The 18164-nt window shown below is 39.7% G+C and overlaps 1 protein-coding gene across 8 annotated transcripts in view; it reads right to left on the bottom strand.

The window, feature by feature from the left end:
* Hdac9 (histone deacetylase 9) overlaps positions 1-18164 on the bottom strand; it is a 524755-nt gene that overhangs the window by 46974 nt on the left and 459617 nt on the right. For 2 of the 8 annotated variants that reach the window (XM_048415426.3, XM_085697746.2), the window contains exons 5-7: positions 16621-16771; positions 15483-15603; positions 12751-12872 (exon numbers count right to left, since the gene is read on the bottom strand). In XM_048415426.3, coding sequence (XP_048271383.3) covers positions 12751-12872; positions 15483-15603; positions 16621-16771 — 394 coding nt within the window. Of the gene's footprint in view, positions 1-12750; positions 12873-15476; positions 15604-16620; positions 16772-18164 lie in introns of all 8 variants that reach the window. The other 6 variants (XM_085697749.2, XM_085697747.2, XM_048415425.3 and 3 more) reach the window with 3 other exon arrangements.

The following is an 18164-nucleotide window of genomic DNA, read 5'->3' as shown; positions in this document are numbered from 1 at the left end:
TGCAAACCCTAACTAAGACAACTTCTAAGCTCTTTTCATTCACACCTCCACTTACCCTCCAACTCTATGTAAAACACATGTAACACCTTAGATTATGCACTCCAGGATAATTTCTAAAATAAGGTTGAACAATATAGCCAAATTAAAGTCTCAACCTGCAAAATGGGCAATTTTCAAACTCACAAGCTCACTGTGCATACAAAATTCCTGAATTTTGTCTTTTAAATTCTGGGGGGTGGTGAGGGAGAGGGAGGAAGGAAGGAAAAGAAAGGAGCGGGATTGAGACCTACCAATCAATTACAGTGTTTCCAAATGTGGCGATCCCCTCCTCTTGCTACACCGGGTACTTCCCTGTGACCTCAGAGGACTCATCTCTAGGATGTTCTGAGTGGAATTCTCCAGTTCTACAATTGACTACGAGTACATTGCAACGAACGTCAAGCTGCTAATGAGACCACACCGCCACCTTTTCTGCCACCTTTTCACTTGAGCTCCTTGCCTCCCTCCTGCACTCTGCAGCGCAGTGTTCAACACGGACCCTCGGCTGTATTTTCTTTCCTAATCTGGATCCCTGTAGTCAGCCTAGTTGTATGTAGCATCCCTTGTCTTTATCTCTCCCCTTGTACTCTTATAGGCAGTTTAGAAAATCACTGTGCATTGTAGTAAGTAGACAGTCATTTCCTTGAGAAAGTAAATATTGTTCTAGTAATAAATGCTGAGTCATTTTCCATGCAGGTATAGGTAACTTTAATGGAAACATAGTATCAGTACTTAAAAACTTCAGTAAAAGCTACATAATTACTCTTCATATTCTTATAGCTATGTTATAGGTGACTCACAATACATTTAAAGAAGCTTCTCTAGAATCTTGAATTACATGTAAAATGTTTACTACTTATACATTCATAAGTCTATCAATTGCATTGAGGAAATCTAACAGACTCTGAAAATAGCCTTTCTGTAGAAAGAAACTTCAAACTAACACATTTTGGCACGATTTTATCTTGTGGTGCTTCATATTATGGCACAGACCAACAAATCAGGTTGCATGTTCATTTATGTCCAACAAATTTGGATAGTAAGTGAAAATGTTTCATTTTTTTAGATTAGTTTATTTGAAAAAACAGTTAAATATTTAGATTTATAAAGAACATATTGCTTGTGGCTTTAAATAATTTTCTTTCAATAATTAGATCAAACTCACAGGCTAATTTTAAAATATTTTGAACATTACGTGTGATTGCACTGAGGTTAGTTTGCAAATGGTACGAGTTAAATGACTTTGTTTTTCTGCTTTCATGATAATGGATGCAAGGTGGCACTCCAGTTTTGGCAACGCTTCCCTTCACAGTGGTACTAAATAGCTGATATTTTTTTAAAAAGTCCTAAAGACTGAGAGGTGGGGACCCAGAGTAACACTTGCTGTTGTCAAGCCTGCATGCTACCCGCTGCCCTTGTGAACAAAGAGAAGACTGAACTAGGACATGACATCCCCGGAGTGTCCCTGCGACCACAGACTAGCAATGTCCCTGTGACCACAGGCTAGCAACAACAATCAGACATCCCCAAAGTGTCCCTGCGACCACAGGCTAGCAATGTCCCTGCGACCACAGGCTAGCAATGTCCCTGTGACCACAGGCTAGCAACAACAGACATCCCCAGACTGTCTTTGCGACCACAGGCTAGCAGGAACAATCAGACATCCCCGTAGTGTCCCTGCGACCACAGGCTAGCAGGAACAATGAGATATGTGTGTGGGTTGTTTTGCAGGGCCATTAGGCTGTGTAGGCAGAGTGCTAAGTATACTGTATACTGTCTACTATAAAGAGAGACGTGTTCTTGCCTCTGACCCCATACATATGTCTGCCCATTAGCCTACATTATTCTCCTTGAACTTTTTTTTGATATGATTGAATATCACATGAAAAACCAGCTTTCACTTTTTGATATTTCATACTGAAGAAAACATGGTGCCTGAAGGTAAAACACCATCAAAACCATTGTGCTTGGCATTCTCTTGACAGTGTGTGTGTCTTTGTCAGTCAACCATGGTTTACATCATAGAAGCTTTACTGTATTTAACAGGGGAATATGGTATTTGTTTCATAAGCCATACTCAATTGCAAAATGAAGAAGTTAATGTGATTCAATTATATTCTTAACATTTAAAAAATAAATCAAACCTATGTTCTGCACCCATTGGAGGTTTGTGCATATTTATGCCATGCATTAGTTGGTCATGGAAACAATGTTTTTTTTTTTAAAATAACACAACTGCATCACATAAAAATAATGCTACCTCCATGACTGAGAGCAGAGAAATAAAACACACTCTGGCCACTGGAGAAGTCACACTGTTAGGAGGGATAGAATGTATTTGGGGTAACCTAGGGCAATCAAAAGCCAAGCTGCTGAGCTGTGTGGCTTCAACATCCATGTTGGGAGTGGGGATGAAGTAAGGATCACAGAGTACTTTCTGTAAGTCATGATCCATAGGGTTTTCTATTTGATGAAAGAGCGATCAAGGAAGATCTGAAGAAACCCATGGAGAAGAAGCCCAGCTTAAGTATGACATTCTGCACAAAACTTTGAGCAGGAGTTACCAGGCTCCTAACTACCCATTAGAAGAAAGAATGCTGGTCAGCCTTTACTCGGTGCAGACGATTTGAGAATTATGTAAAGTCTATGCAGACATCTGGAGTGAACAGGCAGTTATTTCTCCCTCTACTTCTGATGTAATCAATTCTATCACAAAAGTGGCCGATTCTGGGGAGCCCATCAGCCAAGATGTTCAAGTGAGATAGCCCTGGGAATTTTCCAGAAAAACTCAGAGAAATAACGTTTGTTTTGTGTACTTCAGGTGTGAAGAGGTAAGGCTAGGGACCCTGGGTCTTCTTGTCACTATTTAGACAACATTGGTATGCAGGAATCCCAGTAGAACCCAGAACACTCAGAACAGACCTCACATACGTCTGGTAATAATGAGTACAATGGATTTTGTAACACCATGTGAGCATCTGAACACAACCAAGATTCAGTAAAATGACTCGACTCCCATTGGAGTCAAATGACCTTTTGTTTGGTTTTTGCTCTTTATGCATTAGAGAGTCCTGAAGAGCTCTGTGCAGAGATTATTTATGGTGTGACCTAGCGTGCAGGTGTCCAGCTTAGTGCACACCATTTACTACGATGCTTCAGGAGCTCTGGGTGTCTCAATGACAGCTATGTCACAGCTGAGCTTAGCTCAGCCAAACCTGTGCTGTATTAAAGGACAGTTACTAGTGACAAGTGACTATTTAAATTAACTTAAAGTAGAAAAATAAATTCAGTTCCAAATAATCCTAGCTCCATTTCCAGTGTCCAGCGCTAAGTGACTACACATAGCCGGTAGCTACTGAGTTGGGTGATAAGACATTCGGAACGCTTCTGTGACCATTGGTAATTCTGTTGGGCAGTATGCATCTGTACTTTTCTTAAGGAACCATAGGATGCAGCTCTAACTTTTCCAGTAAACTCTTCATGACTATTAGTTGTATGTGAGAAACTTTTACATGTACACAATACAACCAAAATATTAAGAATAAAGTGACATAAATAATATGCTGGAAAATGCAAGCATTGTGAATCTTCCTTGGCTATGTTTTCAAGTGGTTTAGACTGTTGCTTTCACCCGAGAATGCTGGTACTCCAGTTAGATGATGTAATTTCTCAGTAAGGAGAAAGGTTCACATGCCACTAAATCCTTCACAAACCTGTCAGAATCTTTTGCATGCATCTCACCATGGAGGACTCCAGCTCCTCCATGGCAAACCTGCTATAGAACTCCTTCCTTCATCCTCAGGAGTGTACCCAGCACAGAGGGCTTGTCTGGGAATGAAGACGCAACAAGTACAGTCAAGGATACTATTGGAAACATCAAATTGGAAAGAAAAAGATAAAGGCAATCAGATATCTTAGGATTGATAGAGAACTACTAACTTTTACTAAAAGAAAAGATAGTGGCCCAACACTGCAAATACAGGGACTCAAGAGCACCAGAGATCTAGAAGAGAGAGTTCAAATTAACAATAATAATGGAGGGCCAAACTCGTCTCTAACAGGAGAAGCTGGGGGTGTTGCAGAGAGACAAGGAACTGTGATGAAGAATCCCATATGCCTTAGGAAGCTGCTGCCATGTTAAAACACTAAGAAGGAAGAAACCACTTGCACACATAGGTAATAGCGTCATAACAGACTCTCTGCCATAAGGGACACTTTCATTGCAAAGGATCCAGAGAGCTGGATAAAAATGTAAAGATAATAGCAACATACATATTTCATCATTTGTTTCATTTCATTTTCTGATAACATTCACTAGCTATGTCTAAAGTATGCACATACTTGTCTGGAATATTTCCTTAGGATTTCAAGTTCTATAACTGTGAATTTTACAAATGAGGAATTTTTAAACCATTCTCCTGACTTTACAACAGATGGCTAAACACTTTAAAAGCCTTAATTATTATTTTTTGCCAATTTCTCATTCCAATCTTATCTAATATGTTCTGCCTGTTTTTAATTGTGCATTTTATGGGGAATGAAAAATATTGCATTGACTTTGCAAGAGTGAATAATTATATTGAATATGAGAAAGATTATGAGACAACAGTGAATTTATCTGTTACCTATGAATTTTTCAGTTAGTTAAAGTTTATTCTCAGAATCTTCATGAAAAGAAAATAAATTTTCTTATATAATATCATTAGTCTACTTTTATTTACATGAAAAGTCTGAAATTGAAAATACTTCAGTGTTCACAAGATTTAGTGATATGGTTAAGAAAAGAAATGCCATTGAAATTCCTTTAAAGTCTGTCCTAGTATGAATAACTCCTCTCACATGATGCTGAAGAAGAGTTGAACGCTGTGCAGAGAGTGAGAGACTTGGAGTATTCAACCCTGAGAGGGATGAGTCTGTCACACCTCTCACCTCCTGAAGGCTCAGGGGTCTATCTTGTTTGATAACTGTTTTGTATATATAATTTTACTATGTTAAAGTTAAAACCTTCCTTTTTAATTAGACAGAAAAAGGGAGATGATGTGGGATGTCCTTCTGTATATGTGCTGCTTTTATTGACTGATGAATAAAGCTGTTTCAGACCAATGGCTTAGCAGAGTAAAGCCAGGCAGGAAATCTGAACAGAGATACAGAGAGAGTGAATGTAGTCAAGAAGATGCCATGAAGCTGCCAAAGGAGAAGGATGTTGGAACCTTACCAACCTTATGGGTAGGCCACAGCCTCGTGATGATACACAGATTAAATGAAATGAGTTAATTTACAATATAAAAGTTACTTAATAAGAAGCCTGAGCTAATAGGCCAAACCGTGTTGTAATTAATATAGTTTCTATGTGATTATTTGGTCTGAGTGGCCGGGAAATGAACAGTCTCCAAAGACAGAAGAAGACGCAGAAAGACTGTAAGAGCCAAAGGTGGCAGACATTCCTAAGGAATCGGCAGGGCTGCTATACATGGAACTCAGAGAGACTATGACAGTGTGTACAGACCTGTGTAAGCGCAAGTCATTCGGGAGCCCAGCAGGGAGGTGGGGAAGTGGGCATGGGTTCCTACCCAGGGAAATCCGTTTTCCTCTAAGAAATGACAGTGATTTATGAGCCATCTCCCAGGGCATACCCCGTTCTCAGGGGCAGTTAGCCAACATAAATGCAGCACTGTGGTTTTTAGTGGCTTATCGTTATTATTATTATTATTATTATTATTATTATTATTATTATTTTATTTTGAGAGAGCAAGCAAGAGAGCATGAAGTTGGGTGGGAGGAGTTACAGTGTGATGTAGAAAGAGTTGGGATAAAAAGAATATAATAAAAATATACTGAATGTAATTCTCAAATAACAATAGGAGCAAATAAAACAAAACCCAGCAACACACACACACACGAATTAAAATGAGAGCAAGAAAGAAGCTAAAATATCCATTTGTATTAAAGACCAATCAGACCTAGAATGCTCTAGCCTCTAAATGGATGAGTTCATTGTAAAGCGGCTTTAGACACCAAACACAGATTGCTCACCCACGAGCATGGGACTCTTAGAGACACAGCTCTTCACTGAGATAATTTTGTTTGGAGATGTAACAGAGGTCAGAAGGTCTTGTGTGCTTTCGGAAACGCATGCTTTAGAAAGAACTGATAACGCATGCTTTAGAAAGAACTGATAAAGACTCAGAACTTAGAACTGAGTCTACTTTTCTTAGACTCACTAATAATAACGTTGTTAAGAATTTTTAAAAATGGGTGATAGCTTGTTTGCTTGTTTTGAAACACCTTGATGGTCAAACCTGGTACTCACTTGCAAAATACTGAATCCAAACAAAAACATCCACTATCTTCTTAACATTAACTCAAGACGAATTATAATCCTAAGTGTTAGATATGAGACCTAACACTTCTAACAAGATAACCTAGATGGTCCTGTGTTTAACATTACATTTTAATACAGCGCTAAATGCATTATCCATGAAAACAAATACTGGGAGGTTTAACTTGGCCACACTGGGAGCGTTCTGTTTAGTGAGGACACTAGCAAGAGAAGTAAGGCTCAGTCCACATGGGGAAATAACTGGACACCTCCTCAGAACTTGGCTCTGTTGGGTTGAAAACAAGGTACAAAATCTTGTAGCTCTATCCACAGCCACCCAAGTTTTGAAGCAATCAAAAGGACTTCAGGAGGTGAGTGGGAAAATCACCTGTGCTTCAAGAATACAAAGGAATGTTTTTCATTGATAATATTTGATAAACTTCATTTAATGAAAAAACAGAGTAAGATTAAATGCATAATGCTGTAATGGCTACTTTTGGTTGTCAACTGGACTACATATAGAATTAACTAAAAACACAAAAGGCTGGTCACAGCTTTGGGAATCTTTTTCTTAATTAAATCCTTTGAAGTGGGAAGCCCCACTGCTAATCTGGATATCTGAGGTGAGAAGATCTACCTTTAGTCAGGGCCACACCTGCTGGCAGCCTAGACAGAACACAGGAGGAAGATGCTCCCTTTTCTTTTGCTTGGTTGCACTTGGCCTTGCTAAAAAGTCCACTCCTTCACTGACATTGGAGTCCACTTCTTCAGGATTCCAGTGATCACTGAAGACCAGCTGAGACATCCAGTCTTGTGGATTGAACAACTTTCTGCCCCTAGGCAGATTGTTGTTGGATTAGCTGTACCGCCCCCTGCAATAACTCCAACACATTTCTTTATATAGAGATTATATATATTATATATATATATAAATTATATATATATATAACACTTTCTTTATATAGAGAGATTCATTCTATAAATTCCGATACTCTAGAGAACCCTGACTAATAAAAATGCCAAGGAAAAGAAGCCATTGTAAAATGGCCATATCCTGCATGAGTCTATCTACTTGACATTATTGGACAAAGTTCAACTGCACAGAAAAAATTCAGAGATTTATTTATTTATAATTTTGTGAATGAAAGCTTGGCGATGGTGGCACACACCTTTAATCCCAGCACTTGAGAAGCAGAGGCAGGTGGATCTCTGTGAATTCAAGGCCAGCCTGATCTATAAAAGCTAGTTCCAGGATGGGTTACAAAGCTACAAAGAAACCCTGTCTTGAAAAAAACAAAAAAATATATTGTGAATGACTGTTTTTCCTGCAAGCACGTATATGTGCCATGTGCATGCCTGGTTCCTATGGATGCCGGAGGATAACACTGGATCCTCAGGGAACTGGACTCACAGATGATGATGAACCATCATGTGTTGGTCGGAACTGATCCCAGGTTCTCTGCAAGAATAGCAAGTGAGCCATGTCTCCAGTCCAAGAAAAATACTAAAAGAATTACTACATACCCATTTTAGGGTTGGTAGGACTAGGTGAGAAACAGCATCTAAAAAGCGATATAATCCTGTGTGAAGCTCTAATGACAGACAGATGACACCATTAGCTCATACTGAACTTCATGTTATCTACAGACTGTATTGATAATAATGTATTGACAGTGGCTGAAGGGAAGAGAGATAGTCAGGGCTAAAGTACTCTCTAGGCAAGTGTGAGGTCTGGAGTTTGTGTCTTTCACACGTGAGTCAGACAGGCAGAATAGTGTACCTGTAATCCCAGTGGTGGGCAGTGACGGGAAATGCTAGAGTTAGCTGCCTAGCTAGACAAGTGGATTTGAAGAGTTCCAGGTTCATCAACAGAGTTCGTCTGGGTAAATAAAGTGAAGAGCAATGGAGGAATACACCCAGTGTCAACCTCTGACCTCCACACATGTGAATATATACCTGCACATATGTGCCCACAAATATGCACACACATATCACATGAACACCACTTTTACACACATGCACAGATAGGTTGATACTATATGCTGATAATGTATATATGATACAAGATGCTGATAATGGGATCAACAGAGGTGCAACATGTTATTTGCTCAATATGTAAGTCAAAAACTATTCTAAAAACTAAGTTTATTGATTTAAAAAAAAAGTTGAGTAAAAAACACACAGTACAGATCTCCCTATATGGTAAAGGCTCGAAATAACCACGGTGCTTCTTTTAGACTTCATGCCAAATTCTGAAATGCCAAGGCATATGCAAAACTGTAAAAGGGGGGATGAGAAGGAGGTAGAGACAAGGAGGGGGGGAGGAAGAGATTTTTAAGACCTTTTAAGGAAACATCCTTCTGCTAATTTTGGATTACAATGCCTTGAATAGGTCACAGAGGTTCCTCATCCTGACCACTGTCTGCTGCATCAGATTTACTAAGCTGTATATTGTCTCAATTGTCCCCTTTCCAATTTACTCTAAGTGGAAAATGCCATTGGCATTCTGCAGCCTTAACTTATGTTTGGATCCCTTCCACCTTTGAGTCCTAGTCTAGTGTTTCTGACCATTAACATGAGTGTCTCAGGAGGACTGGAACCGCCTTCTTGGCCAAAGCCAAGCTTTATGTGGCTCGTGCAGTTTTAGAGGTTAATATACCCGGCCTGCTCGCTTTGTTCAGAAGTATGAAATGGAAAGATTATAACATTCAAAGAAAGGCAAAGTTCACTGGGTAAGACCTCGATACTATAATAGAGTATAAAACTTCTAGAAATTTTTTTCATAATATTTTATGAAACATATGCACATACTCACTGGAACATAAGCCAAATTAAATGGTTTTGAAGGTCAGTTCAAAGTCAGCAGGCATGTAGTATCTCTGTGAAATATATGCAATCTTTTGAAAGTGCCAAGCCCCAGAAGCTCCCTGCTTTATTATCAGTCCCATGGTGTGCAGTAGAGGGAGGGGAATCTGGTTCCACAGCAGTAACACAATTCTCTGTCAACGCATATCCCAAGTGTCCCCATAAGCCAAATCTTGGGTTATGGAACAAAGAAATTAAGTATGGGCAAAAATATGGTATTCCCAACTTCAAAGCCAGTCACACACAGTCATTCATTTAAGAATAAAAAAAAGTAAACCTAACTCTACAGAGATGCTAATTGGTTAAGAAAATTGGGTGATCCTTCTGAGAACCCTGGTTCAATTCCCAGCACACACATGGCAGCTTGCAAATGTCTGTAACTCTAGCTCCAGGGGTTTGACATCCTCACACAGACATACATGCAGCCAAAACAGAATGTACATAAAATAAAAATAAATAAATTATTTTTAAAATGAAAGTAAATGAGTTTTATTAGCTAAAACAGATTGGGGACAACTCTGGCCCTCCCAAGAGCAGGGAAGCAAGGGTCCACCTTGCATGAGAAAGTTCAGACTCCTGTGAGAAACTGAGAATTCTGTAGCTGGTTATTCCTGGGTTGTTTGTGGCTGAAGACAGGGGTGTCCAGAAAGCTCGGAGGGCTTACAATTTGTCCTTACTTCTGCAGGGACATCTCCAGGACTACCTTGATCTATTTAAAGCCCTGCAGGCTTTCCTTACTCTAATTCCGGTTTTATTCTCGAAACCTCACTAATAAACACAAGCAATTCGGTAAATGATCAGGGTGAGGGAAATAAAAATGATGTAGTATTACAGGCAGTTCAAAAGACAGAACTGGTTCATTTATCAAGTTCTGCTAAGTCTGGGATAGACAGCAGAAGCTGGAAATCTGGCTGTCGTGATGAAGCTCAACTCTGTGTTGGCTGTCCTGGTAATTCTAGATGGCCTACGGCAATACTCGGGGGGCAGTTCAATGTGACGTCACTCTATGACACAAAAGTCACCGTCAGCACTTTCCCTGTTCACCACCTACATTTTGCCATGGCATAATTTTATAGTTTACATCTTTCAAAATACAATCTGAGTCAGGAGAATATAGTAAATGCTGAAATACTAGTCAATAATTGAAATATTATTGAAATGTTTCAGTGACCTATGAAAGACCAAGACAGGTCTCAGTTTTCCCACAACACAGTTGACAAGAACCAAGAGGACCCACGTCTGGGTCCTGACGAGCTCTGCCTATGTGTGGTTAGGGAAGAACATCTCTGAGTGTTTGTAAGGGAAATCATCTGTGGTTTATTACATCACATTTTTCTTCATCAGACAGTGGGAATTGAAAAGGGATATTCTGAAGCCCTATAGTGATATCAAAGTATTAACAGCTATTCAAGAATTTTAATGCTATGATGTTTGAAAACATGTGGTTTTTGCAGATCAGCAGCCTGATACTTCATAAATATCAGATTTTCAGCAGAAAAATGACACATTTCAAATATTGGGCAGCTACAGAAAATATACCATAAGACAGGCCATGGGTGTTCTCATGTGTGATACGTCACAAAGAGCGTCTCACATGTGCCCAGATTCAGATCCAGGGACGTAACATACACGCTGAGCATGTGTGTGCTGTGGATCGGGAATTTCATTGAGAATTAACACCTCATCATGCATTCTTCTCACAGGGAAACTAAGCTGTTCTCATGGAAACAGAAGGATCTAGACTACCAACTTTTAATGATGATTAGTTTAAAAAACAGATTTTATTTGTGGATGCTTGGGGGCCCAGATGCCCATTCTCTGAAGGGCACTTCAGCTAAGTCATTGTGCCGTCTCATCAATAAGAGGACAGAGCAGGCCACATGCTCAGAGGGCAGGTCTTTGAATACATACATCACTTGTTAGGAGCCTTCTGTCACAAACAGACTCCTTGTTCTTTCTCATCATTTCTTGGGCTACTTCACGACAGTGTCTTCCCTGATTATGGGAATGTCGATAGAATTTCGTCAATAGCTCCCACACATGTCACCAAATATTAATGCTGTTAGTGCCACACCCTCTATGAATCAATTTTCACAAACTAAATCCCCAGGTTTCCAAATACAGAAAGCCTCACTGTCTTCTTCCCTCCTTTTGTCCGAGAGACCTTTACACACAAGAAAGATAATGCACTATGTGGGCAGCAACATAAAATTCGTATGCAATACATGAAGCTCAGCTAGTCCTCCCTTTACATTGGATTCTACTGAAGTGTTCTACTATATCTAATATCCTAGAGACACAAAAAATCCCCGGCCTATAAAAATAAAAAGGCACTGATTGCCCTGGGAAGCTTAAGCACTCTTTCCCTACGTCTGGGACTATATAAAGTGGATGAGGGGTAATAGATTCTTATCCACAATTGATTTTATTCTTAAATCTTCATTATGTCATAGGTAAATTATCTGACAGAAATTAGCTCTAGCATGTGTTTGTACAATCTACATCCATTTTAATTACTCCAAATTGCTTGGGAAAATGAATGTAATTATTTGAAATCACCACTATGTGGATTTTATACACAAATTACAGAGATATAGTCCCTCAATAAGTCCTGAGTAAAATACAATAGCTTCAACTATCTATGAATGCCAGTTTGGAAGCTGTGGAATATTTTAAATCTTTTGAAAAGCTGCAGTCTTTAACACTGAAAGCTTTAGAACATACCATACACAAATCTTATCTATTATTTAAATATATTGATTATAGTGGGAAGAGCATATATGCACATTAAATATCACTTGTCAGTGACATTCAAGGAGAACAGAAGATGGGAAAAGAAATGGACATGATTTAGAAATGATACTGTCCATTAAATCCTAAACAAAACTCCACGATGACACTCCTCCAAACAAGTCTTACTGCATGTTCCTATGAGTGTGGTTGTGTGTTTTGTATCCTTATACATGAAATTAATAAGAATACATTTTTTACTTAGGTCAGGAGTCTGGAGAACCCTAGGGAGCAAACTTTCTCAGAAGAAAGCATTGACTGAACTGATGCCCACCACATCAATATTTGAAATAGTAAAATTAAAAAAAAATGTGTTGGACAGAATATACTGACTAGACATGCTAAAGCAAATGGTTAAAGAAAAGAAGGGCAGTATAGGGCCCTTAAAACAAACAAACGTCACACTTTTCTGGGGTCGACATCCCTAGTTTCCTTTATTCTAAAACTGATTACTAATTGAAATCAGATATACTTTTCAATCTTACAAAGACACGTTAATTATCTAATGAATGGACTCGAGTGGCAATAAGGAAAAGGGAGTCTCGCATCTGTGTTTCTCTGAAAATGTACAGGAGCTCAGGTGTGCATGTGCGTGTGGACACATTTGGTTCGAGAAGCTGTGAGTGACGGGTGTACAGATTAGACGTCATATTCTTTCATTTCTATCAAAAAGTGAAAAGAACAAAAGGAAGGTGCGCTGTGAAAAAGTAAGCGTTGTCCTCGCTGTGCCAGCTTACCAGTTTTTCTCAGGGGGAAATCGTCCTTGGCGTCTTGGGCTCCTGGTAACGTGTACTTGTAGGATGGAGACGTCCCACTCAGAGGTGGAGAGCTTTGATCCAGTGAGGTGTGGTGAGCGGCCCTACAATAAACAAAGAGGGTTTATACCGGATGCGGGATTCCAGGGCGTGCGAGTCAGGAGGAGTCAGCTGCATGCGCTGTCCTTGTGACTCTGCTGCGTGTGCTAGGCCACATGCCTCAGCTGTGCATGCGCTGTCCACGTGCCTCAGCGGCACCTCCCTAGCGTCTACAAACCACAGCCTCGTGTATCCAAGTTCACTGTAGCAAAACATAGAACAGCGAGGGCAGGATTCTTAGTAGCGAACACCTTGTGTTTGGTCGTTCAACCACATGGGAAATTTCACTTTGATAGATGAACTTAGATTGCTATACTTTTAAAAAACTACAAAAACTAACAAACAAAAACAGCTACCATTCTGATCCTTAGGAGTCACCATGGTGGAAGTGAACACATCCAAATTCCTCGTTATTGCCAAATGGCATAGCCATGTGCACAAGGACAGCCTTTGTACCGAAGAGACGACAGTGCCCGGAGCCTCAGGGGCCTGAGTCCTACAGGCCATCTTAACGTGTGAATTAGAAAGCACATTCTGGAGAGAGGGCTCAGCGGTTAAGAGCACTGATTGTTCTTTCAGAGGACCTGGGTTCAATTCCCAGCAACCACATGGTAGCTCACAACTGTCTGGAACTCCAAGATCAGACAAACACGGAAGCAAAGCACCAACACACATAAAGTAAAAATAAATTACTGAAAAAAAGAAAGCACATTCCTCTTCAACAGAAAACTAACTTAAAATGCATTATTTTTTTAAATGAATTTGTGCTACTGAAGAATTTGCAACACTGAACTCAAACTACACAGTGTGCACGAAAATCCCAATTATCATACAACGGAGAGAACGCCCAGGGCACAGGGCACAGGGCACACTGACTAGTCCACCACAAGTCCTTATCTGAGAAATACATTCTCAACACTTAACTCATGTACGGTCATTTCACATACTTCTAACTGGCAAAAAAGCATCAACACGTGTTATTATGCCCTTTTTACAGAGACGGAAACTGATTCTTTGAGAATTCAAGGAAAATTCCCAGAGCCACACAGCTAACTCCTCAGATTAACGATTTATGGTTAACTGGAATTATATTACATATAAACAAGGAAAGCTCACTACTGACATGTGGGCCATGTCAGGTACACTCAAGGGGCCGGCTGCAGCATTTCCAGCTGATAACTGATTTCCTAGGAGTTGTTTCTCATTAGAAAATTATGGGCTTTTTTTCCCTGAAATGTGCTAACGTTGAAAGCATTATGAATCAGTCATTTCCTATGTAGATGACTTAAAATAACAAAACTATATTTCTTTCAGATTGTTTTCTGATACTGGCTGGTTTCTTGGGTCAACCGATACACACGTGGGACACAATTGTTCAGATGTCTAAGATATTTTGGAATCTGCCTGTTACCTCCGTTTTGGGAAAACAGGAGGGTCCATACCTATAAACAGACTTTGAAATACAGTAACTGTTCTGCAAAACTCTCGGGATGCTTCCAAATTCTATAAAATAATTAGTATATACTTCCTGTCCTTGATGCGACGGATTGAAAAATATGTCACATAAAGCCTTAAGGCCATTCAGCAAACACATTTATGAGAGAAATGAATCCAAGATCTACTCACCTATTAGCCAATGTGATTTTTTTTATAATCTATTTATTTATTATGTATACAGTATTCTCTGTTTTCTGTCTGCATGTATGCCGGCAGGCCAGGAAAGGGCACCAGATCTCATAACAGATGGTTGTGAGCCACCATGTGGTTGCTGGGAACTGAACTCAGGACCTTCTGAAGGGCAGGCAATGCTCTTAACCACCGAGCTATCTCTCCAGCCCCCACAAATGTGATTCTTATATCTAATCTTTGATGGGATTTTGGGAAAAATGTTCCTATCTCATAGAGAAAAGAACTGTATTTTATGTACTACCTCTGCTGGATTGGGGAAACATGGTCCCATGAAAGCTTCCATAGCACATGCATCTTACTGTCAGTTTGTTTGTCTCTCAGAAGCCAAACTGTTATTTCTCGGGGCTGAAAGAAGTGAGGTAGAGTGGGCGGGGCCAAAGGAGTCACTAAAGTCTTATGTTTATTTATCTTCCTCCTTCCCCTCCCCCTTTCCATCTTCCTTTTGAAAAGACCAAAAATCACCTGAATTTCTCAAAATAGCTCTGGTTTCCAATTTATATTAATCCACGTGAAACAAAGATAAGCCCAAATCTCCTAAACATTCACAAATTTTGCACAAATATCAGAGGAGCTACCTGAGGATTCAAAACCATCCCTGGGTACCCCCAGTGACTCATTCAGTAAGGAAGACAATGCACTCCCTGCCTGCCCAGTGACAGATACTAAAGTCAACTGAGCCCTGACTGCACCTATATCTTTCGAAAGATACATTTTCTTCCTCGGACCTTTTCTCGGGACCTTTTTTTTTTTTTTTTTGGAGAGCCAGGCTGACCCTTAGAGATTTCCAGGCACTCATTAGCAGCCACACAAGCCCCCAAAGTGGTAAGCTCAGGATTTCTGCCCAGGTCAGCCAAAGATAGAACCCACGCTCCCTCACGCTCTCTACCCTCAGGATGAAAACAGCCAAACACAGAACATACGTGTACCAGAGCTTGGGATGGCGGCTCGCGGAATGATTCTTTCCATTGGTTGGAGTGTCTTTCGTTGCTGATTTACTCAACAGGAATTCTTGAAGCTTCTGCTTTACCTCTGTGCTTGCCACTGCCCCTAAAACACACACACAGGGAAAGAGACACCGCCTGTGGGTCACTTAATCTCACTACTCAAGAATACTCAATAATGGTTATGAAGAAATACCACTGGCCACAGCATATGGAGGTTTCCTATTAAAAGAAAAAACCAAATCTACATAGACTTTAGGATATGGCAGAGCCCTGTGTTTTAACTGTTGCTTACATTGCAAATTTTCAAAATGCCTTCAATGAGTTCGTGAATCATTTCTATATGGACAGAATTCCTAGAACTGCCATCAAGTTGTCTTTACGTTTACAAAAAAAAAAAAAATGGTGAGGGTTGGGGCTGCAGTTAAATGGTACAATGCTTGCCTAGTATTTGTGAAGCTCTATGTTCAATCCCCAGTACTGACAAAAATAAGCAAATAAATAGGAATAAATCACTAGTTTTTAATTTTATGTCTTTTTAAATCAGGAATCTTGGAGAGTGTTGTAGATTACTATAATACATTAAAATGATCTTTCCTGATTTTCTTGTTAAAAAATTCAACATTGTTTTAAAATTCATTTGATTATTAAACAAATCAATTCAGTTGATAATTTCAGCTCAAGTCACCACACACTAAACTTTGCAACAATCTGAGTTTGAACTGACTGGGTAGAGGGCAATTATTTGGCTCTGTCTCCCTCTTGTGGACCATTATTTTGCAAATGTTCTGCCTTGTGTCTAAGAACAACAAAAGGGACCAGAGGCGTGGTATGTACCGTATTTAGAAAAATGACTGCCTGGGCAGGAAGATGGAAGAAATGAAAACACGTAAACATGACTTTATGACCGAACAGGGACTCTGACATTCCATCCCTTTAGTGTGATGGTATTTACAAAGTCCAAAGAACACGCCTGCATCTTCGGCAGAGCTGTGTTTATTTCTCATTATGCTCTGCAGAGCTGATACAAAGGGCTCTTCAGACTCTACGTCATTCTTTTAGCTAGACAAGGGCAGTTTCGACAGGCTCATTTCCACGGTTCTGTTACCCTGGTGCCTCTTACTTTCTCGTCCTCTATCTTTGCCTCTGAGAGGAGGAAGCTGCTGCTCTCTGCGATGCCTCTCTACTTCCTGTTCTTGCCTCTGCTGCTCCAGTTTCTGCTCCTTTTCTAGGAGTTCTTGCTGTTGTTTTATGGCTAGAAGTTCCTGTTGCAACTTGCGAGAAGAGAAAGACATGAGAGTGTGCAATTCCTTTAGGCTTCAGCGTCATCACCCACTGCCCCACACTGCAACGTTGTCAACGTTTGGAACTCGATAGCATTTCGCTTGTGCTTCAACCACCTTATTACGACTGAAATATAAAGACAGGAAACGGAATGGTTTTGATAGTTACAAGAAGTAAGGCTTTAGATAACTCCATTCTTCTAGATCCCTGTCAAAAATTATTACCAAATCCACTCAGGTCATTTGAATGCTGTTGGCTTGAACCCTTAGTTCCTTTCCCCGTGTGCCTACAAAATATAGGCACTCACAAAGGCAGAGAAGGCCTAGATGTCTATTTCATGAAGTCTCTTACACCACAGATAGACAATCAGCTCTTACCCTGCGATGCAGTACAAAATTACCATGTATAGGATGGGAGTGTGAGTTAATTTGGGGACGCCTACCAGAAACACAGGAGACACTAAGACTGTACCCTTCCACAGAGAGAGTTATTGTTAGGATGATATAATCTACACATCCAGATATTTCTCTAGAAGATCACAGCAAGTTCAGAACTGACCTCTAACACATGAAAGCTTCTAGATTAGAGGCACGGATTCAAATAAAATCACTTCCACAAACTCCCATGTACTGGCATGTGGCTTTCTGAATCCTCTGCATTCACTTCAGATCACACATAGCACAAATACAAGGCTATTTGTTACAGTATTTGAAGATATCCATTGACTTTTGGATGGAGAAATACATATATCTGCAGAAAAGCAAAAGTACCCACTGGAGAACAAATGACTCTCTTAGCCTCTGTCATTGCCACGTACGAGTTCTGACAGGACACTAAAGGTACTTGGAACCTCAGTTCATCATGAGTAAGAAGGACAATAATGCCTCTCACAGATCATATACATAATTCATATGAAATTGGATTTTTTGTTTTGAATGATACAGTTTCATTTATTACTGTTATAGCTTAATAGCAACTAAAGAATAATTTATCCTTTAGCATATTTGTTATCTAAAAGCCTGTATTTTATAACAAATAGTGGAATAAAAATTAAAAGCTCCCAGGACCGTCATTTTGTTTCTTTGTGGCAACAAGAAGGTGAGTTTTTACACCAGGAGTGACAGCCTAACCCAAGCACATCATTAGGAGTGGTTCCGTCTGTTCTCCAGGTTACAGCTTAATACCTTGGTGCTTTGTTTTTATATGGCAACTACTTAATGGATGTTCTCAAATATACCAGTGTGACTTAGAAATCCATAGTTATGTTTAAGTTTTGTTTGAATGCCAATTCTATATCGATATCGAGACTGGTCAAATGGATTCAATACTTTATCTAAAACCTCAATGAAATCAAACTATAATTCCTTCTTGATATGAAAAAGC

Source organism: Myodes glareolus, chromosome 11 (genome assembly GCF_982192425.1).
Source record: "Myodes glareolus chromosome 11, mMyoGla1.1, whole genome shotgun sequence".
Lineage (NCBI taxonomy): Eukaryota > Metazoa > Chordata > Mammalia > Rodentia > Cricetidae > Myodes > Myodes glareolus.
This window is presented reverse-complemented; position numbering and strand designations above follow the sequence as displayed.